This window comes from Sitodiplosis mosellana, unplaced genomic scaffold (assembly GCF_009176505.1).
Source record: "Sitodiplosis mosellana isolate CC-2019 unplaced genomic scaffold, AAFC_SMos_1.0 Smas_scaffold_6167, whole genome shotgun sequence".
Classification (NCBI taxonomy): Eukaryota; Metazoa; Arthropoda; class Insecta; order Diptera; family Cecidomyiidae; genus Sitodiplosis; species Sitodiplosis mosellana.
Window position 1 is genome coordinate 1,351,130 of NW_022601408.1, and position 25,132 is coordinate 1,376,261.

A 25,132-nucleotide genomic window follows, 5' to 3' on the forward strand; every position below is an offset into this window, starting at 1 on the left:
TTAAACTTGTGTGATATTTAAAAGTAGTTTATTCAAAATTTTCATTGGAAACTTTCATTTTTTATTTATCTCACTCTCAATTGAACGCAACTTTTGTTATTTCCCCCTTTTTCCCCTCAATAACATACACACTATTTTACTTTAAACTCGACGGTTTTTCTTTCTTTCGATGCATCTTATGATGAAATAAAAATACACACACACACACACACACATTGACAAGAGACAAATGAACCATTGCGACAAACAAATTCCCCCAGAATATTTTAGTATTAAAGTGCAACATAAAGTTTTTTTCATATGGAGTTGTTGTTGTAAACTCAATAAAAAAAAATTCATGTTGCACTTTGAAACTAAAATATTCTAAAGGAATTTGTTTGTCGCAATGGTTCAAATATACTTTTCGATGGTCACACAATGAAATATTATACACACTAAGTGTTACAGTTCAGATGGACAAATTGCCGTAGAAGAATCGCTAATCAATAGATAACCATGAACTTATAATTAGACACTGAAAATATATAACAAAACAATATACAAACATAAACTCAAACACATAAAACAAAATAAAGTGATGACAGAACACATAACTACTACTGGAAACATGTAAATTAACTGGCCTATAAATGGATAGCATTTTAATTTTGGATTTAGTAGAATTTATGCAAAATGTGCAGACACAACAAATAACAGCCAAGAAAAATGATTAATAGAAAAATTGGACTGAGAGATATGCCTATATGAGTAGTTTGGAGCGAAAATATAATACAGAAAAGTTGCGCGGAAAAATGTCGATGATGAATAAGCGGAAAAGAGATAGCTATATAGTATAATGTATAGTAAACTATAGTGAACTATATAGCTATCCCTTTTCATTTGACATTTTTCTGCTCAACTTTTCTGTATTACATTTTCGCTCCAAACTACTCATATTATACATCAACCGAAATCACCCATCAACATTTTATTCGATTTTATACATTTTCTTCGTTTTTTTTCCTTCGGAACAATGTTTAATGATAAACGCTGCTTTAGAATTACCATCTTTTTGCAATTCAATTCAATTAAATTACAATTCAGTTCTGATTGTAACTTTAACAAAGAAAAATCAACTTTATTAAATATATTCAAATTCTTACAAAAACCAAATCTATTGAATTTACAATTTAACAAAAATCGCTATTTTTTCAATTTTGCCCACCCTTTCATATGCCATTCTGTCTATTTTGTATGAAACATGCCTAATTTTTTTATATTTCAATTGGAAAATACACAGGATGAAATGAAAAAAAATAAATAAATAAATTTCAATTAAAATCATAAAAAATTATTGGATAAATCAATCGGGAAGTTTTTCCACATCATTGTAATTGTGCTAAAGAAACAAAAAAAAACAACTTTTTTATTACGTTTTATAAACACATGTGTTAATAATATTTGCATGAAACAAAAAAAAAACAACAAAATTTGTATCTAACTTATAAACAAAAATGATACCAACGTTATTCGTGTAAATGTATGAATATGGCTTTTTGTAGGGAAATGGGAAAAAAACTACCTAATTAAACAACTCCAAAACATACACATACACAATCTCAAAATGAAATAAAACCAATGAAATTATTTCTTTGTTGCAATGAGATTTATCACTACAATTGTGGTAACTGTCGAACCAACAGACTAATGTCATCCATTGACGATGGCGTATAATATAATTCGATGAGAATATATTCATCTCTCAGAAAAGGACTTCAGAATAAACATAACCATTTTATCCACCTAATTGCAAAGAAACGTACGTTAACACAAACAAATTACTATGAGATTATTCAATGCAAAAATATAAATAAAAAAAATTGAGGCTTCTACATACATATCTCTCAACAAAAAAAAAACATTGTAAATTATCAAATTCGATCATGATTTCGATTCAATAAAATTTGAACATTCAATTGCAAAATATGTGTTATCAACGATATTTCATGTTTTCTTTTCTTTTGCATTGCTTTTATTCATCTGTAGCCCTTTGTTCATGAGACATTTTTTTCTTCCACGAAAATATGCATCACTGTATAATGTCTTCTACGAAGACTCTCCTTTTTCCAATGCGTGTATTCAAATTTCAATTAAGCGCGTGAAACGTTCAATTTTTGTCAGCGAAGCGATTTTCAGCGGTGGAACCACTACATCAGTTGAACGTTTCAGTGTGGTTGGTTCACCGATGAATAGACCCGTCGATCTGTCATCGATAGGTGTCGCTGCACGGCAGTACGGCAAAATCCACTATACACAGCGAATAAGAAAACAAGCGTTCATTTTTTGTACGGCAAACAAGTGACACGAATTTTATATTTTGGCCTTTAATTCCGTTCCGTTTGTAAATCACATTTGAGTATGTCGGACGGTAATCGAGACGAAATTTTATCGGAATTCACGGCTGTGACTGGCGTGGCCGAAGATCGTGCAAAATTTTATTTGGAATCAGCCAATTGGAACTTGCAGGTAACAATAAATGTGTGAATATGTGTCGGCTTGCCCAATAAAATGCAAGTCAGTGCGAATATTTTGGCTGTCATTTAAAACAAATCGATCGAAATGACTTGTGCAACGATGCATTGTCAATGCAGGCTTTATCCCCCAAATACTAATTCCAGTCGATTTTGTTTCATTTTTTTCGGTTCACTTTTAGTTGGCAATGTCCAGTTATTATGAAGGTGATCAAGATCCTGATGTTGACGATGACGATGTTGAATCGTCATCATCGTCACAGCCATCGCAGGCTCCAACAGCATTGTTCGGCTCAAGCGGTGACAAAAGCAAAAGCGATGCCAAGAATAAGAGCAAAAATAAGTACAATGCTAGTGGTGCACGTATTGTTACGCTAAACAACATGGCATCGGATGATGAGGAAGAAGATGACGGTAACCGTCAGGTTCGTACACTAAATGCCACTTTCTTTAACTAATTCAATATTCAAATGACATTTCGACCATTTTTCGATGTCATTCGCACAGGCATTCTATGCTGGTGGATCGGATTCATCTGGTCAACAAGTTTTGGGACCCGGACGTAACAAAAACAGCAAAGATTTTGTATCCAACATTTTCAAATCGGCCAAAGAAAGTGGTGCCGAAGTTGTCGAAAATCCACATCCGAGCCGTCCCAGTGGTAGTCGCAAGTAAGTATTCAACAAACGTTTTTTTTTTCTATGGTAAAAAATGAATTCAATTGATAAACTGAAAAAAAAAAAAAATGATTGTAGCTTCTCCGGTACTGGTTATCGCTTGGGTCAAACAAATGACGATCACGTTTTGTTAGCAGATACGTCGTCACGTTCTACCGAAAACATGGATCCAATTATTTTGCGTCTTTGGCGCCAAGGATTTACAATCAACGACAGCGAACTTCGAATGTACGACGATCAGAAAAATAGAGAATTCTTAGAATATATCACAAAAGGGTGAGTTATCGATGAGATTGCTACTTTTCGAAAAGAACAAATGTTAAAATAACAATGCAATGACTAAATTGGCGTTTCTATTGTTGTTATTGTTAAATCAGTGAGCTGCCGCCCGAATTGCGTCAGCAAGGCAATATGGTTCCAGTGAACATGGAAGATCATCGACACGAGGATTACAAAATTTCCAAAATCAAACCATTCTCTGGAAAAGGTCACACTCTTGGCAGGTAAACATAGAAAAACTTAATACCGATGAATATGGAATATCCTAATTATGTTTCTCTTTCGAATAGCCCAACGCCAAATATAAATGACAGTTCATCAACATCGATTGCTTCAGCACCGCAAAGTGCCGGTAAAACTGAGGAAAACGAAAAGCTGTAAGTGACATAGTATATAACTAGCATATCTTAATCTCTGATTATGTGAAGTACAGTAACAAAACTAAATGTCATTAATATTTTCAGGGCAAATGAAAATTTGAATGTGGATGCATCGCAACCGACCACTTCGATACAAATACGCTTAGCCGACGGAAGCCGTCTATCTGGTCGTTTCAACCTAACACACACAATCAACGATCTGCGAGCATATGTTGTGAAGTGAGTTAAATTCTATTTTTGTCTTTTATCGCATTTTTTTCTCGCGTTGATGAACACATATATTCCGCAATATTCAGCATCCTTGTCCATTTTATTTAAATCAATTGTAATTTTTACAGCGCACGGCCACAGTATGCGGCACAGACATTTGCTTTGTTGACCACGTTCCCGAGCAAGGAGCTCACGGATTCGGAGCAGACTATCGAAAAAGCCGGTCTTGCAAATGCTGCAATCATGCAGCGTCTAAAATGAATATCATCAACACACCAATGAATCAAAAAACGCAGTTTTTTCCCCAATTCTTTTACTTGTCTAATTAAATTTGATGAAAAAACGAGTTGAATGAAATTCTTTTTCATGTGATTTATACGATACACTAGCCACACGTACACAGCAATTAACTCGTTCTAAGAATGTTCATTACACGGGAAATCCAAAACTGAAAGAAAAAAATAATAATTATGAATCAACAAATATAATGAAGATACACTTCGACCACACACACACACACACACATGCTTTCTTATTTCAGTCCGATTTCTTTTAACGAGCTATAAATTTTTTTGTATCATCTTGATTTCGATTAATCAGAGTTTTGAACAAGGTAAAATTTGAAATCATTGAACAATGACTTGTTGTAGTTTGCGCTAGCATGCTTATCGGTTTTGACAGATCGTGTAGACAGATAAATCAGAAGCATTCATCGAATATATAAAGCAATTGAAGGATGGCAATTAATCACAAAGTCCATAAAGAGGTCACAACAATTGGAATATAAAATGGGCTAGTTCAACAGATTTTAATAAAGTTTCTATAAATGAAAATAAATACGCATTTAAATGAATCATTGTACTCACTGATTGAATTAGAATTCGCTTACATGCAATGAAACTTCTCTATACATCGATGAAAATACAGATTTATAAGGATTTCAAAATGGTTCGAATAGATAAGGAAAAGATCTTCGGGTAGATTAAATTGAATGTTGTTGTTGTAGTATTTTGAAAATTGGATCAACTTAAGTGTTCTATTTAAACTAATACGGCCATATGATGAGTACAATAAATGTGCTGTGCAAAATTTATGAGGGCAATTGAACACAATGATAGACGGCCAACTTTAGGATTTTTGCGCAGTTCTTCTGACTTGTGACATATTTTCTCAAAATCACGCACAACAAAAAAATGCTAAGTGATACGCAACTTATACGAGGAATTTGGACAAAGTTTTAGCTTAGCATGAAAATGTGATCATGTGTTATCTTTCGAGTGGTCCGAATATCGATTTCAAAAATTCGATATAAAACGAGCTGTTTTATATGGTGCAGAAACATTGTTCAGTTATTTTGCTATGAGGATAGGATGGCACGATTGATATTTGCCACTGTATTTTTATTTCTGTGGAATTTCCTGTATATTTCCGCCGATCCGCCGTTAGAATACGCAGATGTGGGTGAATTTACATTTAAACCGGATAACGTGAGCTATCGACTGCCAAACAATACCAAACCAGAAGCATACGATATTTTAATTTTAACGGATATCGCTGATGGCAAATTCGAATTTACTGGTATGGTTAAGATAACCATTAGAGCGCTCGAGAAGACAAATACGATTACGTTGCATCAACGTCAGTTGAAAATCTCTGCGGTTCAGTTAGACAGTGAGGACGGTGATCGCATTCAAATTTTACCACCACAATATGATCCTGTCACAGAGTTTCTCACAATTACCACGACGGAGAAAACGATATGGCCAGCCTCAAAAGTAATTCTCACGATAAGCTATAAAGGAACGCTTAGGGAAGATACAGCTGGCTTTTATCGATCATCATACACAAACTCGGACGGGAAAAAAGTGTATGAACATGTTCATATTAGTTAAAATTGATTTTTTTTTTTATTATTTTTTTTTTTTAATGAGAAGATATCACAGTAAGGCTATAAATAATATTTTTCTTCAACAGATGGCTTGCAGTCACTCAATTCGAATCGACCGATGCACGACACGCCTTTCCTTGCTACGATGAACCAGCACTGAAAGCCACTTTTGACATTCGCATTCAACACAGTTCCAAATATACTGCAATTTCAAATATGCCCGAAATCGACCGTAGGGAGTACTGTATCTTAGTTTTTAAATTTCTAAATAGAAGAAAATTATTGAGACAATTGTCTTCTTTTGATATAGGACGTTTAGTGGAAGTACATTGACACAATTCAAAAAAATACCACTAACCTCAACCTATCTGATAGCATTCATTATATCGGATTTTCCGTACAAGGAAAGCTGGAGCAAGGCTGGATTTAGACATCGTGTGTTTGCCAAGCCACAGGAAATGGATAGTGCCACATTTGGTGTTTATGAGGGCGAGAAAATTTTAGATGCAATTAGCGATTATTTGCAAGTTAATTTTACATTACCTAAGATGGATCAAGCCGCAATTCCGCAATTTGCAGCCGGCGGTAAGTTATTTACTACATAAGTGTTATTCGTTGTATTGAGAAAAATGATGCAAACCCATATTCACAGCTATGGAAAACTGGGGCTTGGTGACATACAGAGAAACAGCTTTATTGTATAATGAAACAATTCATTCGAACGAGAGAAAGATTAGCGTAGTTACGACAATTGCCCATGGTAAGTATCTAAGTCGGCTTCTAAGATAGCAAATGAATACATCCAACTGAAATCATATGATTACAGAATTCGGGCATCAATGGTTTGGAAATCTCGTTTCTCCAAAGTGGTGGAGTTACTTGTGGCTTAATGAAGGCTTTGCAACCCTCTTTCAATTTATTGGCACTGACTTGGTGAGTTAAGCTTGGAAATTCCAAAAACAAACATTTATAGTAAGTTTTAAATGAAAAAAAAAAAAACAAACTAATAACTCAACTAAATTTATTACCATCGTTAACTGTAGGTGCACCCAGATTGGAGTATTTTCAACGATTTTGTTGTACAGAAATTACATGTTGCTCTTAGAAGTGATGCCACAAATAGAACACGGCCCATGACATATTATGTAGAAAATCCATCTGGAATCGGAGGACTATTTGATAATATCGCCTATGCTAAATGTAAAAGAACCCAAACAATTGAATACTTCTTTTGATTCATTATATTATTTTGATTCTAATTCTGAACGTGATATCTTCCTTCTAGCTGGTTCCGTGCTGCGAATGTTCATGCACGCGTTCAATGAGAGCAGTTTTAAGAAAGGTCTCAATTATTACTTGAATGAAAGGTGAAAATTTAGCGTTTATTTTATTTTTTACACCAACATTCGACTCATCCATAAAATATCAAATTATAGATCCTTCAATGCAGCCAAAGATATTGATCTCTTCGCCGGTTTGGAGCGTGCTGTTAAAGAAGATGATAACTTGGAGCAAAGTTTGAATGTGAAGGATATCTTTAGTTCATGGTCGAATCAAACTGGTTACCCATTGCTCATAGTAAATCGAGATTACGAGGAGAACAATATAAAAATTTCGCAAGAAAGATATTTTAACAAATACCCATATCCAGAGCCAAGCTCGAGCACTTGGTGGATTCCCTATAACTTTGATACAGCAAATAACGTTGCCGTGAAAAACACATTCCCAGATGATTGGTTGCCACAAGGTGTCCGATCGGCGGTCATTGAACCTGCCGGCAATAAAAAGTGGACGAAAAACGATTGGGTATTGTTCAACAAACAGCAAACTGGGTTCTATCGTGTTTTATACGATCAAAGAAATTACAAAATGATTTCACATGAATTGAATTCGGGAGATGTTGAAAAGATTCATCCACTGAGTCGAGCCCAAATTTTAGATGACTTGAATGAATTTGTTCTAAGCGGTCGATTGCCGAGCTACGTTTACTTCCATTTGGTTCGATATTTGAGACGCGAAACGGAATATGCACCATGGGCGGCGGCAATGAAATCGTTATTCAAGATGAGACGTATTTTGGTCGAAGGAAGCGTCGCGTATAAAAAATACATTGAATTCGTTGCTAATATTGTTAAGCCGTTCTATGAATCTAATAAAGGCGATAAAATCGCCGATGAACCGTTATTGAACAGCCGTACCCGTGAAATGGCAATCAGACTGGCTTGTGAATTTGGTATCGAATCTTGTTTGAAAGAAGCGGAACAAATGCTCGAGCAATCATTTGTAAGTGAAAACTTCACCTTCGCATCACTGAATACACGCGCTTCAATTTATGAATTCGGCATTCGATCGGCCAATTTTAATTTGACTGAATTGATTTGGAGTCGAATGAGTTCAACAAAAAATAGCGAAGAGCGACAAGAAATACTGAACAGCTTCGGAAACATTGCCAACGAAACACTCTTAAGGGAATATTTGTATAGGACGATTGATTCGAAAAATAACTTGATTCAGCGCGAACGGGTGTCGTTGTTTATTGGAATTGCAACACGAAGCCAATACGGTCTATTACAAGCCATTGATCTACTAAATAATGAGGCTAATGCAACACGAAAACATCTTGATTTAAGCAAAACACTCGCTATTGTGGCCGCCAACATCAATACAAATGACGCCAAAAATCGAGTAAGTTTTATTGCGAATTATTCAATGGAATTAAATATTCCGTACTGTAACTATCAATCATATTACGATTAAATATTTTCTCTTCTTTTTCTAGTTCGAGCCAATTTTAACAAAATTAACGAGAAACAGTCAATTAACAGAAGATCAATTGGAACTTATTGATGGAAAAATGCATGAGGCGATAGAGATTTTCATATTGAATCGAAAAACAATCGAAGACACTGTATTAGAGTTGCCACTACATGTGGAAAATGCCACAGTTCATACATCAAGTGGATTTGCAGCAATCTTTGTGATTTTGATTAATGTTTTCATCATGCTCAAAAACCTGTAAACACCGAATTTTATATTAAATATGGAAACGCCTCATTGAGGCATTGTCTCGAATAAACAGATAAAGTTTATGCTGGAAATGAAGTCAGTCCGATCAATAAAAATGATCGAATATTTAATTTAAGTCGTTGGAAAAATTCCCAAGAAAAGACAAGAAAGAATCGAGAAATTTTTTTCAGTGAAGAATTCTCTTCAAACATAAATATCGCTTTATTGAATAAATTGAATCACATCCATTTAACATACGTTACAAAGATTTTTTTATAAATTTTTGTTTCATTTAATTAAATTGATCTACTCATAATAACTGTTTTTAATATTCTTATTTTTTTGTTCGTTAAATTCATTTGCTCTCTGTGTGAAGGTAAATAGCTTGTGTCAATATAATTTGCAACAAAAATTCATAGAATTATTTGCTCCTTAGTCGTATTTGTTTAAACATATCTTTGATATCTGGTGTGTTGTTATATCTTCTCTATATAAACGTAGCAAAAAGTTTGTGTTTATTTCGGTATCTATATAAATATAATGTTAAAATCTCTTTCTGAAATGGCAATTCAAATCGATTGTGGAATATCGAAGTTGAAATGAGATTCACAGGAAACGATCTGTATCTAGAAAGATGGCAAATGGTTAGTTAAAGCATTCTGTTTTTTCGTTTAAAAGTGAAAGAATTGGCCTATACAATGTTTACAGATCTTGTATATTCACGGTGGTAGCACCTGTGTGCTAAATTCTTAAGAACGTTTCGTCCAAAATAATTTCTATGTTTTGTTTGTTTATATGTTCTTTTTTTTTCTCTAAATATTTGTGTTGCTTTTGTCATATAATTTTTTTTTTGTCTCGACTCAAAATTGCTCGAATAAATGAATTATCCATCAAAAACGTCCTAAAAAACCTAAAAATCGTCGTATAAATTACGAAAATCATCTTAAATATCACAAAAATCGTCCTTACAAAATACAAAAATCGACCTAAAAGACCCTAATTTCGTCCGAAAACTAATACAAAAAACATCATAAAAAAAGATTGTGTTTGTTACAGTATATTTTACTGAGTTGTCTCATTGCCATTGAAATATATAATTAAACATACAGTTACTCACAAAATTGTTCAATGTGTCCAAAACGCATATTTTCTATATCGAATGAGACAGATATGGCGATATTATCGTGTGATACTTGCTTACGTGCGTCTCATATTCATCATATTTCGTCAAAAAAGAAACATTCGGCTAGATGTAATTTCCGTTCATTTCGTCTATTCCACAGTCCTATGTTGAGTAACGCTTTAATCATTTCCTTCTTCAATGCTACAGCATCAAAATAAGAAACATTTCCGTTAAGTTAAATGATTTCATTTTAGTTATCAACACTTTGGATTGTAATGATTTTTGTGTTTCTTTAGGACGATGTTTGTGATATTCAGGATGATTATCGTAATTTATAGGACGATTTTTAGGTTTTTTAGGACTTTTTTTCGTTTCATCCCAAATTTAAACAGTAAAATAATTTTTGCACAAATTTTCTTATCATCTTTCTTTAAATAAACTCTTTTCGTTTCATATGAATGTCCGAGAATGAAAACGCAACTTCTATTCACAACATATATAAGTGAAACAAAAATAAAAAAATTTGTTGAAATGAAACAACAAAATCGAATTTTTTCAAAGTGTAACAACAAAAAAGATTTCTTTACTTATATATGTTTCACTTATATATGTTGTGAATAGAAGTTGCGTTTTCATTCTCGGACATTCATATATACTTTCATTCATTCAATCGTATCAATAAAATATTTGCTAAAATTCATTCTCGTTAACAATCTATAGAATCATTTGCATTTATATAATAAACATCCCTCCATTTATTTCAACTATATGAGCTTTCTTCATTTTTTTTCTTCTATTCCGTTTTCATTTGTCCAAATTTTGGCTAAAAATAGTAAATACGATTTTCTGTTTTCAAAGCTGTCAATATTCACGCGCTTCGATGCGTTTCGAACATTGAATATAAGACATAAATATATTTTGTAAGATTTAAAATGATTTATGGAAGATAAAGACATTAATAAAAATAAAAAAAAATCATCAAATTTTACTATTTTATAGAAATATATAAATATGTTTGTATGTTTCGTTAGATTCGCACCAAGCAAATCAAATAAATACATTCGCATGCCCGTTTCAATGAGTCTACATGGAAAATGTTGGAAAGGAAAAGAAAATAAACATTTAACGACAGATGTAGAGTAGCAGTTCGCCAGTTTAATTGTTTGTAACTAAGAAGCTGTGCATTGCAATCAGCAACCGACGAATTGATTCAAACGGTAAAAAAAAGAATAAATTTAGCGCCAAAATGGTAACACACATTCACTCTAAACAAAACCGAGTTTTCCGTTTCTCTAAGCAATCACTAGTCTATTCGTATCAATTGGTATACACTGCCATGTACCGTATGACGATTCGTTTAATCCGCGTATGAAATTCGGCGTTCCGAAATCGAAATAATAATAAAAAAAGATACAAACAAATGTCCAACTTAAATCGAAGTATTCTACAGTTGTGTAATCTTAATCACATAAACAAATGAAAGCGGCCAGGCAATCGAGAAAACACGATGAACCATCACTTTCAGTGCGATCGTTTCGTCGCATTCGTCGTGAATACTTTTTCGGATGACTGCGTGGACTTAAATAGATTGGCATGCGTGTGTATTTTGGTCGTGGCTTTCGGAAATTGTTCAGCATATTTGTTTGTTCGGCAGTCAAATTGGATTTTTTGCCATCGAACGCTTCACGAATCAGCGTCACCTCGGCCGGATCCAAAAATCGAATATTTTTGCAGGCCAATTCAAATTCGCTGGGTTTCAATGTTAAATATCTATTTGGAAATGGAGAAACCAATTTGAATTAGTTACAATTACGAAAGAAATAAAATAATCGATAAACATCCAGTAGAAAAGAGATGAAAAGATATCGGAAAGTAGTTGTGATTATGTGAAAATAGAAAAAAAAAATTGAATATCTAAATTCGATTGAACGAACCTTGGTGCATAGCATAGTTCACCCAATACGGTGCGCTCATTTTCGAATGAGAGTTCGATGTTCTTTCGTCGGCATTCCGCTCGGCTCCAACGCGTCAGTGCATTGATCAACACCATTTCGGAGCGTAACAGAAGATCATCCTGTTTCACAATATTTTCAAATTCTTTGAATCGCAACTCATCGATCTCCTCCGACAGCAGCACATTTTCCGCGTTCATATTGATAAACTGCAACACATTAAACACCAAATACGTGAGAAATTCTTCGGGCGTGTAGTTGGCCTTTTTCATATTGGTCTTCTTTCGATCGATTGGATCCTTGTGCGCTGTCAACGAACCGTAGAACCAAAGTGTGCGATAAACAGTAATCACATTCGATACATCCAAATTGGCATCAACTTCGCGCAAACAATAAATTTGCATGTCAGCACAATTGTATTGCTTGGCCACGTTAAACATTTGCAATCGATGATTTTGGTCTCGGAATTGCAATTTCTTCTTTTCAAGGAATTCGATGAGCTGTCGAAATTCGGATTCGTCAACATCGCGAATGATGTGATTGCCTTTAGAGTCACAGTTGATTTTTTCGTTGATAATGCGACGCAAACTTTCGCTGGCATTGAGCGCTTCGGTTTGAGCGGAAATCGGTTGGCTGTGTGTCGCTGCGTCGACTACAACAACAAATCGTACTTGATTCACATCCACCGGGGCCATTGATTCTAACGGCGGTGCACTGGGTGTTATGGGTTGAGATTGATTTTGAGATGAATCGTCCACGGTTATTCCCAAAGCCATTTTGTTTCGGTGTTACACTCGTCTAATCGATGGTTTTTAAAATTGCTGAAATGAGTGAAAGCAACATTTTCCAGGTAAATATCAATTTCTTGAAATTCGTTTAAAAAAGCATAAATTATTATCATCCATAATGACATATGAAGGAAGTGATGTGCATGAATAAGCCATGTCATTCAATTTTATTTTTGAAAAAATTGCATTTGAAGATTTCCGAAATAAATAAGATAATTTTGGATCATGTTCACAATCAGCAACAGATCCGATTGTTCAAAAATATGCGCCCAATCCGAATTATAATTGTTTCTTTATCATGACTCAGACATGTCAGCCGTAACAAAGCGATTCCTGTACAAACATGAATCGTGCGAACTGCAGCAAAACGGAGACAATGAAGTAAACAACAGAAAAATATTTTTCGACTTGACACCATCAAACAGGCAAATAGCCTGTATTATGTAGTGTACGTTACATATAGGAGACAAGTCGACATATTGGAACACAATTCGTCGAAACACTTGTAAACAATTTTTTATGCAGCGTTCGCAACTATTACTGGAATGAGCTGTACGCGTGTCACTGTTTATACAGTGGAATTCTTTGTTTACAGTTGAAAATAAACACATTGAATGTGTGGACTTTGAGTTTTAAATTTTTTCTCGAAAAAATCAATAATTTTTTCCTTACAAAAAAGTTAATTGATCATACATTTTTTGGAAGAGTACCTTTTTTGTCGCTTAATATGGGCCCAAATTTTTAGTCACAAAATGTGCGCTTTGTAATTGACTAATCTTGCTTTCTAAGTGGTGTTCTACTGCGACTCATAGATTAAAGGTCCTCAATTGGGACCTATAGATTAAAGATCTTGAGTTGGGACCTATAAATTCAATCACTTATTTGGTTCACCAAATCACTTTTTTTCATTCTCTTTTATTAGTCAAAATGTATGTCCAATTTATTGACTTATTCCGTTAGACTTGTGAACAAGAAGATATTACTGGTTGAAGAGTTAAGCACAGACTGATCAACAGCTGACAATCCGTGCTGTATTTTTGGGCAAATCGAAAAGTGAGGTTAGTTTTACGAAGCCAAAATGGTCGCCAATGTGTTTTAGCTTTGAAAGAAGTCTTATAAGTCAAGTAGCCTGTGTGCCGAATGACTTATAAGTCCTCGAAACTTTTAATGAAACGATACCAGCGTCTGTGTTGCAACACAAAATCGAAGAATATCCGCACAAAAGGGAATGGAAAATGTTCACTAACAAGTCACTTGACTTATAAGTCAGAAATTTCGAAATATTATTATCTCTGTAGACACAATAAGTTTTATAAACTCACAAATTCTTCAAAGACTTTGCTTTTAATAAAAGTCCACTTTTTGACTAATTAAACAAAACTTTCGGAGAGCTGAAGAAGATGTTGCTAGTTTAAGAGCTGATCACAAACTGATGAAAAGACCAACATTTGTCTCCCATATTGGGGTTGTGAAGTGAGGTTAGTTTTACGAAAGAAATATTTATAAATACTGAAAGTCTTCGTAATAAATTATACTGAAAGTTTTCGTAATAAATTCTCGCGCAAGAGGTACTAGAATCTTAATCGTTTGCAATGGAGCAAACAAAAGTGATACACCCTTGTGCCCCGTGCTCTTTTATCGAAACATTTCATAGGGGAGCATTTGCACTCAGCTTAGGCAAAGAAAAAATTCACAACGACACTGTGAAAGGTTTTTTTTTTCTTCTATTCTGTGTTTAATTGATAGACAATTGGTTTCTGATGTTTGTTTGATTTCAAGATCAGTTCGCAGCATTTGTTGGGGGAAATGTTATTGAACTATTCTTTTGTGTTGCTCATTTTTTTTTAATTCTTAAAGAAGCATTGATATCCAATATCGTGCACATTGTACACACAGTTTTGTTTGTTCGCCGCATATGCGTATGGATTGGGTTTATGTAATTTTTTTTTTCATCTGTTAAACGAGACGAGAACATGTCTGTTTATTGAACAATTAAAGTGAACTGTATGTGAGCGCAAAGTGAATGTCAAGTTTAAATTATACATGAAACGCATAATGACGAAATATTATGACTGTTTCGAACAACTTTGGCAGTGCAAAGGAAAAGAGAGAGAGCTTGGTCTTTGCATTGAAAAACGAATGAGAGGAGAATTTGTCAAAATTGAGAAGATTCAAGTTTTTTACTCGATTTTTTTTTGTCATAGAATCCCAGAGAAAACGTACCATGTCAAATCTTGGCGAAATACTCAATTCGATCGAGACCATAAAATTATGATGAGTTTTATATTTCGAACCATACATTCTATATTTACACATAGTGATATATTTCGGTTGGGAATGCGTTCGTTTGCATTTCCATAAATGACTAATTTGGTGACAACGCTAATAGACACTTTGGACATATATTGCACAAGACAAATGTCTATTTATATTGGCAGTGCAGCCGCTTCAGATTGTCATCGCCACGAACACCGAATTCCGAGAGAGAATGAGTGAGAGAGAGAGAGTGAGAGTGAGAGAGTGAGAGAGAGAAAAGCACGCGGAATCCGTGTCGAATGCATGTAATATTGCATAATAATATCAGTGGAAATTAATCCATGAGAGAGAATTATATAGGTTACTGGATGCGAATAGAAATTATGCCAAACATTCAAAAGAACTCCGTTCATCCGCCTGGATTGTGGCGACTCTTTTTTCCCTCATTCCCCATAATTTATTTGAGTTAATATTTGCCATTTAATCTTGTTCCATATTTTCAATTTAAATTTCAGTTTTTGCCCGATTAGTTTAAATCGGCTTTTTTACTGTGCGTTTTTTTTCTTCTTCATATCCGACTCTCTTTCCAACGTTATTCGTACCGTTCGAACACTCACTCTGTCAATATTTATTTGATGCTAAATTTATCCGTATTTGCTCTAGTTCCCGCTCATTTGACTACCGCATTTTGTTTTGTACAACAGAAAAATAAATAATTCTCCGGCTATTGTTTGATGCATATACATTGGTGAATAGCAACCGCGCCACCGTTGCTGAACTATTGCAAGGAGTAAAAAGAGAAAGATAAATATTTACAAAGTACAAAGTGTACATTGAATGCCAAATGTTGATCCAACAAACGATCAATTCGGAAATTCATTGGCAACATGTGCGCTTTACTCGGTTCGCCGCATAGCTTTTTGTTCGTTGGGCAAGCGAGCGAGCTAACAAACGAATGCCTCTCTTTCATAAGGTGAACGTATAAACTCCATGAACATATGTAATGATTGACAGACAAAAATACATGACATGAACAGAACGAATTATGACTAGATCACTTGTTGTGAATGAGAATTGAATATAGGTCAGGATTTTTGAACCAAAATTCAGCTGATCCACCGAAATTTAACATATAATTATGATATAAAGTATTCAAGCGTATCGTTGAAGTGTATGAAACCGATATATTCCGTTCGGACATTTCATAAAATGAAAGAAGTTGGAATAGTGGCCCCGATATGCATTTTGGGTACTTGTATTCACAATTAGCACGGTCGTTATCTATGCAATAAGTAAATTTTCGATAACAAAATCTGCCACGATAATCATTATCGATTTTATCGAATTCATTCTCATGATATCAAACATGCATAAGATTTGATTGTGTGGCCTTTTATTATGAATATTTCATTGAACAAATTTTGTTATTTCAAATGAATCATCTGTAATTCGAACTGTTTTCTGAATGCTTTCAGACACAACTTTTTTTTTTTTACCCGAATGATGTTTACGGAAAAACAGCATTTTGTGCCAAAAATTTCGAAATCGATATCTGCGCCGAAGAGAGAAAAGAAAGAGATAGAAAAAAAACATGATCATTTATTTTTATCCAAGCATGAAAATGAGTAATAAGTCTGAGTGTTTTTCATGTATTTCATGACTCGTGTAGTGCTTGGCTTCATCATCATCACGACAACAATATCACTCACGGTTTTCTGACACATAATTACATAGGCAGAAGGAAAAAAAACATGTTTTCAACGATAATGAATATTATCGACCCGTTATGAGCAAGGGGAGTAGTAGTTCAACAGTAAAATTCTTATGCATTCCCAGAACAACGAAAAAACACAAAACAAAAATATTGAAAAACATGAACACCTCAATCGAATCCAATGCGTAGTGGTCATTTTCCAACATTCAAAGTATTGACCATAACTACTTTATGGCACGTCATTGCGATACTGTACGGTAGCAATGGGGGGGGTGAATTCTGTTTTTACTATCAACAATAAAGCAGAGAAAAGAAATGTGGATAACGCGCGGCTCAACAGAGTTAACAGTGTCAGCTCCAGAAATTGGATACAGAAAGCGAAAAATATAGGGGAATGAAAACCAGGACACACGCAGCGACAAAATAAATCGATAATTTGAATCCATCATTCGGATTGAGTTCCATGCTTCACTTGTTCACGCACAACACACTTTGCACTGTTTGTCTGTTTGACCTTATTTTCATTTCGGTAAACCGATGGAAACTCTACAAAATTTCTCTCGCACAATCTTCTGCGGTAATTCAAAGACTTACATAGGTCGGCTGGTCGAATATTCCAAATAAAAAACTTACTTTGCAATTATTCGAAATTTTCGGAAAATTATGAATTTTTCGCTGCAAAACAAGAACGAAAAACACCACAAATCGAAAAATTGTACACGAACAACAGGCAAGAGTAGAACCAGAAAGTGTTCAGCACAACCGAACACGACCACCACCACTAAAAATACTATTTTCACTCACGTTTGGTGTGTTCGTCGATTCTCCCGTTTTTCAGTTCCTGTTGAAAATGCTACACGACCGTTGCCTGTTATTGTACTGTTATATTATTGTGGTTCAGCTGGCTCATAGCATATCACAAGAAGAAACGTACACAAATCGCACACATTCGTTTCCTTTCTGTCTCTTTTCTACGCACACACATATATCACAAACAACAGCCAGATCCGTGCTGTTGCTCTCAACACTGTTTACATACTTTTCAATGTTCTTGTTGCTATTTTTCCATCCATTTTGAGCCTAGCTCACTCACTCTCATGCTCTCTATTTACAATCTATCTTAGATGTATTGCATCCATATGATATGATGCGAAGCATGCGCGCTATTTCACATGTCGCCGATTATTTTTTTTTCCTTCACAATGATTCTCTTCTAGGCAATATATGTGGAGGCATGCACACAACGGTAGCAATGCCCAATACTTGATCCAAAAATTCGATGTACAAAAACCTCATCTTTTGGTGGTCGTCTGAAGCGCACAATTTTGTACAATACTCTACAATTAGTATGGTCTTCATTAGTATACATTCATGTAATGCACAAAAATACTGAAATTTAATCGAATCGCGTCTCTTATTTTCGAAAAATTTCTCTTTGATGTGTGAGCAAGATATAATGCTCCTCCTTTTTTATTATACCCACTGAATACACAGAAAACTAAGTCGCTTGCTTTGTTGCAATGATTTTTGTGAATCCATTCTTTTTTTTGGCATAAATTCAAATCATCGCTCTCTATGCAAACATTGATAAATTTCGGAACCTATTTGCACGGTGATAGTACGTGCATCGGCCTGAAAATTCAGAGACAAAGTCTATATTTCAACAACTATCGATTTCGATTACGTCTTATCTCCACGTTTTGTTCACTTAATGTAGCTAAATGTTATCCGAACACTTTTCGAACCATCCGTTTCGCTTGAAACCGGCTTTCAATCTAAATTACATACATTTTCTTCAGTCTCGCCTCGCATACACAAATTGGTTCAATATCATTTCTGGTAAATTGAATAGAGTTTAAACCATTCGAGCCAACGTTCAACACTTCCGAATTACCCTTAACCTTATTTCCAGAAGCCAACTGCAACAATAGCGTACATTTATCTCGTTACTTCATTAAAAAAAAATTACATGAATAAATTGTGTTTGTTTCTCTCGTTCCTCTGTCATATCTTTGTGCGAATAATGACTCAATAATGTGTGTTCATAAATACAAGATACAAAAATTTCAATTGGTCGGTTATTTCAGTTGCATGTACCAAGGCATACGCACAAACAGATAGTTGTCTTACGTGCGCCCATAGGTAAAAGAACCTAAATGTAACTCAGGAGATTAGCTCAAAACTAGATTTAAACTGCCTGAAATGTTGAATAAAAAAAACTTCAAAACAATTAAATGGGAAGAAAATTTCTTTCTAATTTTATTTTATTTATTCATTGCGAAAAAATTATCAAATTCTAATTTTAAAGAGTATAAAATTGAAAAAAAAAAAAACTATGCCTTCGATTTGATTTGAAGCATTGCAGCTCCAGTTGACGAACTATCTGGTGAATATTGTCCCGAAAAAACAACGACGAAAAGAGCATTTGGCGCCGCACTATTCCATAGGTTTTCAATCCATTTATCGACTTTCTTCATGGTTTTTTCGACTTTTTCGTTGACCAACTTACTCGATTCGATGTTCAGATGTGTTAAAGTGAGTGCATGATTTAAGGCCACCTCACATGTTTTCTGCACAGCTATTTTATTCGATGCATTTTTGTAAATGTGCACTTTTTTGTCTGCTGCTTGGTTGTCGTCGATTTTGTCTTTGACTGTTCGTTCGTACGCTTCGGTGAATTCATCGTTGGCGGTAATAACAGCCGTACTACGATCCATTTTGTTTGTTGAAGTTGATGCTGCTGTGGATGCTGCTACCGCCGCCGGTTTACTCAAATTACTTGTTTCACTAGACGTTGACTCATTTCGATTTCTCTCGTTCACTCGTCGACTATTTGCGAGAATGGCGTCGCCAAAATCAATACCCCGTTGCAATTTCAATTTGGTTAATTTCAAACTCGCTGAACAATCTTCGATTGAATCATGGCCCAATGGGTTCTTTTGAATGGCTTCGCCAAGAAATTCATGTGCCAGCGTTTGTAGCTTTGATTTACGCCGACGATCACCGGAGATATTGAATATGACACTCGTGTCAATCACATACGGGTGCATCATGCGCATTGCCATCAAATCACTGTGTAACGATTGACCGACCAGAATCGCATCGGCGGGTAACAGCTTCCGGATGTCGGCTTGTACTTCGGCCAATGTTTTCGTTACATTTTTCATCATTTCGGGCGTGATACCGGAGAATGGTGTCAAATAGTCAACGATTTTATTTCGAGGACATACGAGCGTCTCGTAGATGCTTTCGTGATTCTCATCGATAATAGATATTCGGGTGAGTTCATTTACACCGACCGACGTTCGACACATTTCACAATCGACACCAAACATTGGACTTTGGGCCGTTACCGCTTCATACTTATCCTTTGTCATCACGAATTCTTTGTAGCGATTGGCCAATTCACCGCGCAATGGCAACGGATAACCTTCATCGATCATTTGCAATGCAGACAACAGTAGTTGTGTGCGTGAAAACACTTCAGTATCATTTTTTGCTGTGGCTGTGGTACTTTTGCCATCGTTGTTTTCGCTGTCCGACACTGGAAATATAGAATTTACCATCAGAACGGGATTTTTTATTGAGTCAATTGCGGCTTCTAAGCTACCATATTTTTCGATGAGATCATCACGAAAGATATTTGTCAATGGCACCATCATTATTTCATTCACCATTTCATCGGACGATTTGCCCGGCATCACCACCTCAAGTTTATGCTCAAAGATTTGCTGTGCGGATTTCAAAAGCGATTCATGCGACGAGAAATGGTACAGTGACAAGCCATCGATCACTACAACAACGGTATGCGATATTTTATTGACCTTTTCCAAATGACACCATCTCGTTGGTACGCACGGCGATGAACTGCCAAACAGTCCGTACATGATCAAGTGTTGAATATCGGTGAATAGAATTGGCGTCCGATTTGGCGATGGTATTGTCAGTAGTGCATTATCGCCGAACAATTTCATCCTCAGTTTTGGAACATTTTTCAATTCACGCTTTTTGTGTTTTAACTCTCGTTTCAATTGAGCGTAGTCCTCATCCGATAGCACTGAACCACGTTCTGATTCGTCTGCTTTTGTTGCAGAGTCATTTGATTTCGATCGCTTCACCAATGGTTCACCAAGATCTATTTCTTTGTTCACTTTACTCGTTTCCTCTGTCAATTCCATTTTTTTACGCTTCTGTTCGTTGTCAGACTCGTTTAACTTCGAGATTTTCACCAGAGCCTCTAATTTCCGCTTCTTGTTTTCCAGGCGAGCTTCTTTTTTGGACGATTTCATGATCCCTGCGCTTTGTGGTCTCTACAATCGAATAAATTCATTAAAAGCTATTCGCCGACGTTTTTCGTTTATTTACTTGTTTTTACCTTACCAAAAAAGTTGATGTTCGCGGCTGCACAACCAAATCCACGTTTTTTTTTACATTTAAATACCTATTTGACAGCTCTAAAGCATGGACACCAAAATAAACATGAAGTTGGCTGCAGATGCCGTACTCATAGCATTTCGAATGTTGACAAGCTTTGAAACAACGGATGTTCCAAAGTTGTCCCACAGATGTTTCTCCGATACACTTATTATTTTAGTTTTTATAATTTGAATCGCCGTATTTACCCATCATTTATTCTAACTTGATCGCTCACAAATGTCGAGGAATATCGCTATACAATGAATTACCACCACACCATTACGGAAATGTAAGAATATAGATATTTTTAGAAGAAATTTAACAAAATCAATAACAAAACTATCATAGCCTCTGGATTTTAATTCAATTTTATAAATATCCGTTATGTGCTCATGAACAACACATTGAATTAATTCGTTTTGAGTAGAATTCTGACCATGGCGAAATTGATGTGGAAAAAAATATTATTCAACTGTCTCATAAATAACATTTTAAAATAAATATATTTTTAACACCATTGAAACTAGAATGAAAAGTTGATCAACGTTCAATGATTTGGATCATGTGTGTTCTTGCTCGCGCACACAATACCCATGTTTATTGGTGGTCTTCACCCTTAGTGTTTTCCATTATTCATACAATCATACGCAGGGCATTCGGTGAATGGCGAACAGAGGATGGCAAAGAGTGAGAGGAAGATACTCTTTGGCTGAATAGATGTGTCATGGTATCTACAGGGTATCTACAATCCAGTTTGGTACGAGTAATTTTGTTTTCAATTTTGCTGAATTCATTGATTTTTAAAGCTCCGATCGTTCATAGCTGTTGAATAGTTTCGAATATCGTTTGGCCATAACAGCTGTTCGAACTGAGTCACTGATTATAATGTCTTTTACTCTTCCGTAAAATTTCAAAGTTAAGATTCAATCTTTATTTTTCGATCGGTATCAACAAATAGAAAAGTGAATTTAAAGATTGTGCACGAAATGCAAAGAAAAATGCCGAAATTTTTAATACAACTATTCAGTATTATTTTGGGATTGTTAACCAACAGCATAGAAGCAAGCCCAATAAACAATGGAACGTCGAGTGTATTGAATGTGGTTGTAATTGGTGCTGGTGCATCGGGACTTGTGAGTGAAAAATATGCAATCGAACAAGGTTTCAAAGTGACCATTTATGAGCAAAGTGAAGAGCTAGGTGGTATCTGGCTTTACACAAATAAAACAGGCAAAGATAAATATGGAATTAATATCCATTCGGCCATGTATAAAAATTTGAGGTAGAAGTGTCTTGCTCTAAACCGAATCAAGTGAATTTAAATGGTTTTAATGGATTTTATTTTTAAAAAAATATACAGAACCAACACGCCGCTCCAAATTTTGGAATTTAAAGATCACCATTATCCAAATAACACACCCTCTTATGCTCGTTCAGAAGATGTTTTGATGTACCTACAATCATATGCGGATCGTTTTGACCTAAGAAAATACATCAAATTCAATTACTTGGTAATTCGAGTTCATCCGATCGAAAATGGCAAATGGGAAATTATTGTTAAAGATCTGATAAGTATGAAACGATGGTTTACGATGCGGTTTTTGTTTGTAATGGACATTATTCGATGCCTTATTGGCCACAAATTCAAGGTGCGAACACATTCAATGAAAAAATCATTCACAGCCATGATTTTCGCACAGTCGATTCATTTCTGGGTAAATTGCAATTTTTACTTATGGCTTTTAATCAATGTTTTTATTAACGACTGTCAAACATTCTCATAGACGAAAAAGTGCTTGTTATTGGCAGCGGTGCAAGTGGAATTGATATAGTTAATCATCTGTCAACGGTTACAAGTCAGATAACACTAAGCACTAATAAAATTACGAGTAAGAGAAATGAAAATCGTATACAAGCTATCCGAGAAAATTTACCAAAACCGATTACAATGGAATACAATGTAAAGCGTTTCACCACAAATGGAGCTGAATTCATCAATGGCACACATAAAAACTTCACTAGAGTGATTTATGCCACAGGTAAAAACCAAGCTGGCTTCTATTGAACTGGATTCATAAACATTTATTTATAAACACAGGTTACAATTTTTCATATCCATTTTTGAGCGTTGACTCCGGTATTCAAGTTAATAATAATTTCGTTCAACCACTTTATAAACACGTTTTCAATATTAACTATCCGACGATGGCTTTCATTGGTTTGGCCAGAGCTGGAATAACTTTTACCTCATTCGATCTTCAGGTAAATATTTTGGCGACAATTTTCTAGTTTTTTTTTTTAACTTTTGTGTGGTATTAATTACTACGTTGCATTTTAACCGCAATATTTATTGATAAAAAATAGGCTCGTTTTGCGGTCAAGTTTATTTCTGGAGCGAAGAAATTACCGTCCAAACTTGATATGTTGAATGACATGTGGACAGTCACCGAAAATCATTGGAACAAAGAATATCCAGTACATCATACACACATCTTTTGGGGATCGGAACAAAGAGATTATCATAAAAAACTCGCGGATACGGCTAACATTGAAAATATCCCCGAGGTTCTACTAAATATTGAATCAGACGTAGATAACGAAAAGTTTTTTATAAATCCATTTGGATTCCGAGATTTCAATTACTATGTACTCGATCTTTAGAAGAGAAAAAAATTGATAATGAACAAAGTGTAAAACAAATGTGAATGAAAATTATAAGCATTGACAGCTGAGGCTTAAAGATTGTTTCACTCCAAATTTGATTTTTTTTGTGGATTTCTTTTCAATATTTTTCGAAGAGAAGTCGATGCCAAATGGTATATTGGAAAATATTCACTTTGTGTTGTTTATTACTGATGTACCTATACGTTTAGTTCTTGCTTCCATTCGCTATCCCCTCCCCTCTTAATTATTGACTCATGCACGGACCAATCACCGTAAAATATAACCGATACATATTATTTCATTTGTCGCATCCTATGCACTCTGACCAATGATAAATTATGGAAAATTGTTTGAACGTGGAAAATCACTCGACTATAGTCACACCTCAGTTTTTCTATTAAATTATTCATGAATTTTTTTCGTTATATAAAAGCAATGTTGAAGTTCTCTTTGGACTAGTTTGAACTTTTCGCTCGTTAAGGACTTTTGATTATCACAATTGGAGTTTTAAGAATTGAAAGGCCAGGTAAATAAACTTTTTCAATTGGTCCCAAAAATTCAAAAATTTTATTGAAAATGTTTATTTCTAGATATTTACACCATGAGTTACGAACTCGGCGCTATTCAAAACGAGAAATTAATTCAGTGCGTCAAAATCTCAAGAGCAAACACAAATTGAAGAGTTCAAGTTTATTTTAAAATTTGGTTCAGTTCTCCAATATTGTAATTCTTGATTCAAATTTGTGTAACCGTTTCAATAGCTGTACTATCAAAAGAAACGGTTGTTTTTCGCTGAAAATTTTTTTGTAACAAAATTTTTTTTTCAAACAAATGAAAAATTCATACTTTTACAAAAATTAAAAATGTTTCTTCTTGTTATAATACATAACACATGACCAATCTCGATATTCTTCATGAGCATGGCTATTGCACGTTTAGTTGATATAGATTCAAGAGCACTTCAATCTGAATGTATTCATATCTCTAATTTAATATTTATTATTAAAGGTAAAATGTACAAGATTCGAGAATCGATTTCGTTTTCATTTCAATATGTTTTCATTGAAAGAAATAATATCTTTTGTCTGAGATTTTTCTTTAGCAGAAATCAATCACTCTGAATTTCTATCCATATACTACATGGGCTGAAAAGTCTTTGGCCTGATACAGAAATAACGAAAATACTGCCAAATCCACATCAGTTTTAGATAAAACCATCCTTAACTCAGTCAAAATTTGAGCCAAATCGGATGATCAGTTTGCGAGTTA

The 25,132-nt window shown here is 34.7% G+C and overlaps 4 protein-coding genes and 1 pseudogene across 7 annotated transcripts; 3 read left to right on the top strand and 2 right to left on the bottom strand.

Moving 5' to 3' along the window:
* Positions 1 to 2,244: 2,244 nt before the first annotated feature.
* Positions 2,245 to 4,575, top strand: LOC129575538 (NSFL1 cofactor p47). Its single transcript, XM_055459305.1, has 8 exons — positions 2,245 to 2,505; positions 2,693 to 2,935; positions 3,018 to 3,181; positions 3,266 to 3,463; positions 3,565 to 3,690; positions 3,757 to 3,843; positions 3,931 to 4,065; positions 4,185 to 4,575. Exons 1-8 carry the CDS (start codon positions 2,398 to 2,400, stop codon positions 4,315 to 4,317), a joined length of 1,194 nt encoding a protein of 397 aa, XP_055315280.1. The 5' UTR covers positions 2,245 to 2,397; the 3' UTR covers positions 4,318 to 4,575.
* Positions 4,576 to 4,725: 150 nt separating this feature from the next.
* On the top strand, positions 4,726 to 9,266 carry LOC129575536 (aminopeptidase N-like). The gene is made up of 9 exons (XM_055459300.1): positions 4,726 to 5,923; positions 6,031 to 6,183; positions 6,255 to 6,529; positions 6,597 to 6,704; positions 6,771 to 6,877; positions 6,988 to 7,144; positions 7,230 to 7,311; positions 7,381 to 8,629; positions 8,724 to 9,266. The coding sequence occupies exons 1-9, from the start codon at positions 5,427 to 5,429 to the stop codon at positions 8,961 to 8,963; spliced, it is 2,868 nt and encodes a 955-aa protein (XP_055315275.1). The 5' UTR covers positions 4,726 to 5,426; the 3' UTR covers positions 8,964 to 9,266.
* A 147-nt stretch (positions 9,267 to 9,413) lies between these two features.
* LOC129575539 (uncharacterized) lies at positions 9,414 to 12,801 on the bottom strand. The gene is made up of 2 exons (XM_055459307.1): positions 12,008 to 12,801; positions 9,414 to 11,843 (listed from the first exon to the last, which is right to left on the bottom strand). Exons 1-2 carry the CDS (start codon positions 12,799 to 12,801, stop codon positions 11,534 to 11,536), a joined length of 1,104 nt encoding a protein of 367 aa, XP_055315282.1. The 3' UTR covers positions 9,414 to 11,533.
* Positions 12,802 to 19,013: 6,212 nt separating this feature from the next.
* LOC129575537 (RNA exonuclease 5) lies at positions 19,014 to 21,283 on the bottom strand. 4 transcript variants are annotated; one of them, XM_055459304.1, is made up of 3 exons: positions 21,164 to 21,283; positions 20,394 to 21,093; positions 19,014 to 20,327 (listed from the first exon to the last, which is right to left on the bottom strand). In XM_055459304.1, the coding sequence occupies exons 2-3, from the start codon at positions 21,070 to 21,072 to the stop codon at positions 19,117 to 19,119; spliced, it is 1,890 nt and encodes a 629-aa protein (XP_055315279.1). In that variant the 5' UTR covers positions 21,073 to 21,093; positions 21,164 to 21,283; the 3' UTR covers positions 19,014 to 19,116. The 4 variants fall into 4 exon arrangements, with proteins under 4 accessions (XP_055315279.1, XP_055315278.1, XP_055315276.1 ...); XM_055459303.1 differs by having other exon boundaries at positions 21,159 to 21,257; XM_055459301.1 differs by having other exon boundaries at positions 19,014 to 21,093; positions 21,164 to 21,258.
* A 799-nt stretch (positions 21,284 to 22,082) lies between these two features.
* Positions 22,083 to 24,894, top strand: LOC129575540 (senecionine N-oxygenase-like; annotated as a pseudogene).
* Positions 24,895 to 25,132: the final 238 nt, after the last annotated feature.

Coding starts and splice junctions, on each gene's coding strand:
- LOC129575538 (XM_055459305.1), top strand. CDS start 2,398: ATGTCGGACGGTAATCGAGACGAAATTTTATCGGAATTCACGGCTGTG. Junction 2,506..2,692: donor CAGCCAATTGGAACTTGCAG/GTAACAATAAAT, acceptor GTTCACTTTTAG/TTGGCAATGTCCAGTTATTA. Junction 3,464..3,564: donor TTAGAATATATCACAAAAGG/GTGAGTTATCGA, acceptor TTGTTAAATCAG/TGAGCTGCCGCCCGAATTGC.
- LOC129575536 (XM_055459300.1), top strand. CDS start 5,427: ATGGCACGATTGATATTTGCCACTGTATTTTTATTTCTGTGGAATTTC. Junction 6,705..6,770: donor AGTTACGACAATTGCCCATG/GTAAGTATCTAA, acceptor ATATGATTACAG/AATTCGGGCATCAATGGTTT. Junction 7,145..7,229: donor TAATATCGCCTATGCTAAAT/GTAAAAGAACCC, acceptor TCTTCCTTCTAG/CTGGTTCCGTGCTGCGAATG.
- LOC129575539 (XM_055459307.1), bottom strand. CDS start 12,801: ATGGCTTTGGGAATAACCGTGGACGATTCATCTCAAAATCAATCTCAA. Junction 11,844..12,007: donor GAACTATGCTATGCACCAAG/GTTCGTTCAATC, acceptor ATTTCCAAATAG/ATATTTAACATTGAAACCCA.
- LOC129575537 (XM_055459301.1), bottom strand. CDS start 21,072: ATGAAATCGTCCAAAAAAGAAGCTCGCCTGGAAAACAAGAAGCGGAAA.